At 32.7% G+C, this 6,837-nt stretch overlaps 1 protein-coding gene across 1 annotated transcript; it reads right to left on the bottom strand.

Moving 5' to 3' along the window:
• Window positions 1–280: 280 nt before the first annotated feature.
• Window positions 281–5,711, bottom strand: LOC149276724 (doublesex- and mab-3-related transcription factor A1-like). Its single transcript, XM_089503361.1, has 2 exons — window positions 5,150–5,711; window positions 281–1,119 (listed from the first exon to the last, which is right to left on the bottom strand). The coding sequence occupies exons 1-2, from the start codon at window positions 5,709–5,711 to the stop codon at window positions 281–283; spliced, it is 1,401 nt and encodes a 466-aa protein (XP_089359487.1).
• Window positions 5,712–6,837: the final 1,126 nt, after the last annotated feature.

The raw sequence follows: 6,837 nt of genomic DNA on the forward strand, positions 1-6,837 counted from the left end.
ACTGGGACATATCCAAATACCTGGCAACAAATGTTTATTTACCATCTGAATGAGACATGAGTAAATTCAACACTGTATAAGACCAAAGAACTATTTTATTGCATTTATCCACAAAATAATATAGTTTCATCATAAGAAATGTTGTTTCTAACATTAAAAAATAAACATATAAAAAGTTTTATTTAGCTATACATTCTCTACAAATTATTTCTATATGAGCTACAGTCTTTTATGTTAAATCAAAAGAGGCCCTTGATGTTTGTACAGAAATGTTAAAATACTACTGATTGTCCGAGTTTAATCTGGAATAAAGTCCTGTGATGGCTACAGCATCCTTACGTTGATAATAAGGGGCATCTTGTAGCATCCCAGGCAACGAGTAATTCATTCCAGGCCGGAATGGAAATGATGGAACAAACCCCGATGTAATATAAGGCGATATAAAACCAGGTAGTCCTCTGTTAGATGTTGAGTAAGCCAAGCGCATGGGGCTAAGCCCAAGTCTAGGGTTAAATATACTTGTGTCACCTTCAATAGAAGATGGACTCGTGTGAAGAGGAGAAAATGCAGATTTAGTGCCAAATGCACCAAACCCAAAACCAGTGAGATTGAATGTTGGATCTCTTGTAAACGAGCTAAGGTCAGATCCTAATGGACTTCCTATATCCTTTACATCTTGTTTGTGTTCTTCTCCATTTAAAACCAGTTCTATGGCTTGAACCACATCCCCTTTGCAGAACTGCAAGATTCTTTCTAGTGTGCTCTGTTTGTGGCTTGGGAAGACTTTACTCAGTATCTCCAGGGGATCTCTGTGTTTAGATGATACAATTGGGACTTTTGAATTAGGGTCACTATGCTCTTTAGGCCACTCACTTTCGTTTCCTGATTCCTGGTCAGAAGAAGAAGACAGAGAATGTGGACTATCAGCACCTTCTGATCTGGTTTCTGATACAGGGGACTGAAGAGAATTTTCCCTGCTTGAGGTTTCTGGACACAGAGTCTTCAAGTTATGGTGCATGTTGGTTATGCCGTGTGGAGAGCATTGTGAAAGAGAATGGGAAACTGCCATTGATCTTGATATTTTTTGAAAATATTGTTCATTCTTTTCATTTTTTTCATCTGAACCTAATAAAGATGTAAAATGAGATTGCAACAGGTCATTATTATTTCATCGAGTAGTGCCGAGTTAGTGAACATGATATTTAAGTAACCCATTAATCGATATATATGAATATCACAAACTAAGAGACTTTTTTATACTATATAAATATATATTATACAATAAACATGAACAAAATATAGACTCTAACAAGGTAAAGATAATGTGCCAAAAAAGCATGTTTGAAGTTATGACATAGTTTGACTTAAATAATGTAATGCATAAATATAAATATTTACACAAGACATGGATCAAAATGTAGAACTGCTATATGTATTTTCTTCAATTCCTTTGCATCAGTGGTTTTCATGACTAAAATGAACTCTAGCTTTCTCAGTTTCAACCAATGTAGAATTTGACTCAATGAGAATGAGCAAGATGATATTATGGATCACTAAAAAAACCATCAGATTTTTATTGTAAGCATTATATCTAAAGTTCTAGTAACTTTACACCTTACAGGCTACTCCCAGCCCAATTTCCACCTCTGGAATTAATAGAAATGCAAAGTTCCTACTGGATGTTTTTTTTTTAATTTCTGGTTGACATTATAGTAATATAATATAGGTTGCTAAAGAGAAAAAGGAGAGTGGTTGAAAGCTCCCCTTGAGAGCAAGGGACCTGTAAATACAAGCATAACATGTACATGTGTGAACAATTTATTATATTTAGTTAAATATTTTTTGCCCCCCAAATTTTTTTTTGCTAATTAAAATATTTTAACACACTGGGCTCATATGAGAAATATATAAATTCAAACTGATTGTGTTCATTTAATGCATGGTATTTGTAATGCTGCAATACAATGAATATTTTCCTAATATCAAAAAGTGTTCATGTTTTCAAATTATATCTTTGTAGAGTTGTAGACCGCTGTTGTAACCCAGGGGATAGAAAAAAATCCTCTTTGCAGCTTCATGTAAAGCATCTGATTTAGAATGATAATGTTGCCAATTAAGAGTGTCAAATTTCACTCAACATAAAAAAAAGCTTCATATATATATATATTTGTATATATATATATAAAGATTTATTTAAAAATTTTTTGGAAAATGCATGTGATTTATGTGGATAAAAATTTCTCCCCAAGCAATCACAAAGCATTTGCTTGATGAGGTTTATTTTCCTTCACCTTAGAACAGTATAATGGAGCAAGCTAACATTTGGGGTGTTTCAAGTATGGCTGGTACATAAAAACTTCCATTACATCTTAAAAAGAAGCAAACATTACTTTTAACTCTAGACTAATTAAAACTATATTTATAATGTAGTTTCTTAAAGTTCCTTAGGTTATACATGTAGTACTTAAAAATACAGAAAGTTAGTATGTGTTCTATTTTTCTTTGTTTTCCATAAATCTTGGTTTGCAAATGGACCAATTTACATTACTGGAAACATACACACCCTAGTTTTTTTAAAAAAAATAAATAAGTGCGTGTTTTTTTTTTTCCCTTTTTCCTATGAACTAATATTTCATAATGAAATCCTCTATTTCCCCAAATTTAAACTAAATGTTTTTAGATGTATTTGTGTGTCTATCTATCTATCTATCTATCTATCTATTATATATATATATATTAAAAAACACATATGATGTATATATTTTCATTTAATTTTTGCACTCCTATAAAAATATGTGTCCCATGTATCACATATATCTATGTATATTTAGATCTGAACAGTTTGGAAGGAATTTGAAGGCACCAGACAACATTTACAACAGCAACTCCAGAGTTGTTTTAGAGGAATATAATTGCTATATATATAAATATATATATATATATATATATATATATATATATATATATATATATATGCTGTAGAAGGGCAGTATTTTCTTTTATAATTAGCACTTTGTACCAGAAATGGCGCCATACATGTTAAATTTGTATAAGTGGATATAACAATAATTTATCATTTCTCACAATTAGTTACATATCTTTTTTAGACTAATGTAAATATTTTTATTTTTCTATAGAAAGTTATGTTTTAAATTATGTCTCATCGTAGTAGATTGTAACTATAATTTATATTATAACTTATAAATGTTTCTTGGGTTTTTTTAAATCATAAAGGATAAGCATATAAAGGAAAAGTAAGGTTTACACTATTTATTATTAACAAAGTAATGTAAGTCAATACAGGTAAGTTTACCTCCCTATCCATAACCTACCCTAAAAGTAAATAGCAGCACTGGATTAATGCATGAGACTTTTAATGTTTTTAAGGTTATATAAATACAGAAATGTAATGAAGACCAAAAATGTACTTTAATATAAATCTTTAAACAAAGTTGAGTTTATTTAATTAACTGTGAAACTGAAGTCAATAAAGACTGGGGCATTTACCTCTTTGGATAATAAATGAATAGATTTTTTTCCTAAGTGGTGTTATAATTAATTAAAGCCAAGTCCAAAATGTATAATACCAAATGTATGTTTACATCATTAGATTTCAAAATCTATGTCAGCAATTTTCAGAATATATTTCTAGAAAGTAATTAGTTCACATTTAAAGCAAATTACTGGAAATAATATTCACTGTGTATAGATGAATCCTATCCCAAATGTATTAATAAGTTACGAGAAGATGCTAAAATTGATAGCATTTTATGAATTGTCAGACAACTCGGATGATGCGTCAGTACAAAATATATTTTTTACTGGAAATATTTGTAGGTAATTTTCAAATATTAAGACATAAATGTTTGCCATGTGAATGTAGCCGTGTTGTTTTTTTTTTTAGTTGAAGCTAGGTTGTACTTTTCTTTTAAAAAAATTTCATAGATACACTTTTCTTCTCTTTTATATTTGCCATTTTAAGTTTGTTCTTCAGTTTTGTCCTATAACTTTAATCGGACCTCAGTTTTTTAGGAGGTTTTAACCTCTTCCTTGAATGGAATTCATGGTCAAATGTCATGTAGCTACCTTCTGTTTCATTTATTTTTTACTCACAAACTCAGCACTTCGGAATGTCAAGCGTCTCATGAAAATAAATGCTCAAATAATTTAGAAAGATAAATAAATCTGTTAATTACCTATAAGACCTTGCTCTATAAAACAAATAAAATTGTGTGAAAATGACATATATAAATTGGATGAAATAATGCATTTCCACAATGAGTGCATCAAAAGCAATTAAATGCAGAGAATTGTATTTGTTATAATTCTGATTAACTGTTCAGTATTGCTAAATCCTGGTCTCATCTTGCTATGTTGGTTTATTCTGGCGTTAAAATATTTATTTAAATATGTTTAACTATTAAATAACTGTTGTGCATGTTGTAAGTTTTATTATTTTCTAAATAGACACCAAATATCAGTTTAGGTATAGCATGATGGAAACATCAAACTGTTATTTTTGTCATATAGATTATTTCATCTGATACTTATTAGTTAAAGATTCATAAAAAAAATTCCTAGTAAAATCTCAAGATTTGTGCATTAGATCAACAGTTGTTTTGCTTTTTAAATGGCAATCCTTTTTTATGAAAACAGCATTTTGACCTATTCTTATTGCTGCACTGGTGCGGTCAATTAATTAATTAATTTATTAATTAATAGTACCAAGAAAAATGAAGAATCACTTGTGAACAAATTTATTTAATGTCACAAAATTTATTGATATTTAAACTCCGGATGTCAAGGCGCAAACTGTGGACTATATTTCTTTTCTGCTTAACAGGTATCAGTCGTAATGTTTGTCAATAAATAATGCAATGTCAGAAACTAAATTTTTATGAACATAAACATTAATTTTTTTCATTTCGGTTTTTTACTTACATTTTATGTATTTTTTACGTTGATACATAAATGCAAGAATTGATAGCGTATTTTGTTAAATCGTTTACTTCATGCATGTGTAAGGAAATCATATTCTTTAACATTTTAACAGCAAATCTGACATGAAGAAATTACCTTATTCTTATAGTTATTATGTTAATTCTAGTACTGTATATGACATACTCTGCAAATATCTTTATCCACTCACCTTTATTCCCTGACTGGTTGAGCAGCTGATGTCCTTGGACCCTGTGTCCGACTGCCTCCACTCCTGTGCCTGACACTGGGTACATGAAGTGTTGCACACCCCTGGCCTCACACTCCTCCTGTGCTTGCTGCCTTCTGAGTGCCACCTGTGCAGCCATTACACGTTGCCTCTCTGCTATTAGCGTACACTTTGCACAGGAGCAGTCCCTCCAACGACAGAAACGCTTGTGTCCTTTCAGTGCTGATACCACACCATGGTTGCGGCATCTTGCACACTTTGGTGTTCTTGGGTACAAACCACTAGCACTTGACCCTGTTCCTCTGTCCAGAGACATTGCCATCCTTGGGGTGCAGGCAGCAGCAGCAGCAGCTGCTGCAGCTCTTAATAGCAGAGTGGGGGGCTTCAGGAATGATGCCGACATTGGCACACCTGGTGGGACTGGCATTGTCGAAGGAGTGGAAAGGGATGGAGAGGAAAGGGATGGAGAGGATACTGATGGAAGCAGACTTGGAGGCAGGAGAGGTCTGGTGGTAATGTTTGCACTCTGGTTGGTGCAATCCATGCTTGCTGTGCCAGTCCTGTAGGATTTCTGTTCTGTTTTCTGTTCTCTCTCTGGTATCTGTGGTAAATTGATCACCGTGATAGTGATGCTGCTGCCCCTATAACTTGTCCCTCAGCCACTTCTAGTTTGTGATCTCTGCTTTGCTCAGGAGGAGTTGGATTAATACTCTTTGTATGAAGGCGTTTCTCAGCTTCACTGGGAATTCTTTCAAAGGCTGTGACCACTTTTGCCAAAGGGGACTGTACTATTCAAATGAGTGCTTCAGGAATTGTAAAAGGTTACGAGGATTGAGGAGTGTCTTAGTTTGGAGATTGACTTGGGTGTAACCGAATTACACTGCAGTTTGCTTAGGCAAATTAGAAGTATGTGTCGGTTTTAGATTTCATTACATAACCCAACATCCAAAATTCTTGGCTTAAACATCATTCTTTCAAAGTTTTTATTCTGTACATACTATACTGGGGATCAAGTGTGATTTTAGTGGTATGCTGCTTGGCATTCCAATTAATTAGGGATTTTAGAAAGTAAAGACAGTTTGCCACATTTGAAATCAGATTAAACGCATATACTATGAAAAGTAAATGCCTGTTACATAAAGAACACCGCATATGTGTACAGTGAACAATTTACATAAACATTGTTCTATAATGAACAATTTGTTCATGACTATATAAGTAAGTAACATCTGTTACAAAGGTAAGTTGAGTAGCTTTACAGTGCCAACAGGTTTAGCAACAGTTAGCACAGAAACATGTGATGGCCAATAAGAACCATTCTTTCCATATAGTTTTTCCATTTTTCGTGATGTAAGGTTCAAATCTTAATCAATCCTAGATTCAGGATAGCTTTATGCCTATTCCATGCATATTTAAATTTCCTTGCTGTATCAGCCTCTAACACTCCTGTTGTAGACTATAACCTCTTGTTCTAACATTTATTTTCCTTTGAAATAAACTCCGCTCCTTCACTTTGTTAAACATACTCAAGGTTAACATTTAAAAAAAAGTCTTTTTTTTTTTTTTGTGAAAGAAAAATTTACATGTTAAACTGATGCCAGAAGAGCAACAGTTAAAGTAGAGCATATGACCAAGGGGGCATTGGGGCAACTGAGCTGTGAGCTGTTCTC

This window comes from Sceloporus occidentalis, unplaced genomic scaffold (genome assembly GCF_023333645.1).
Source record: "Sceloporus occidentalis isolate IW3139 unplaced genomic scaffold, rSceOcc1.0.p SCAF_227, whole genome shotgun sequence".
Classification (NCBI taxonomy): Eukaryota; Metazoa; Chordata; class Lepidosauria; order Squamata; family Phrynosomatidae; genus Sceloporus; species Sceloporus occidentalis.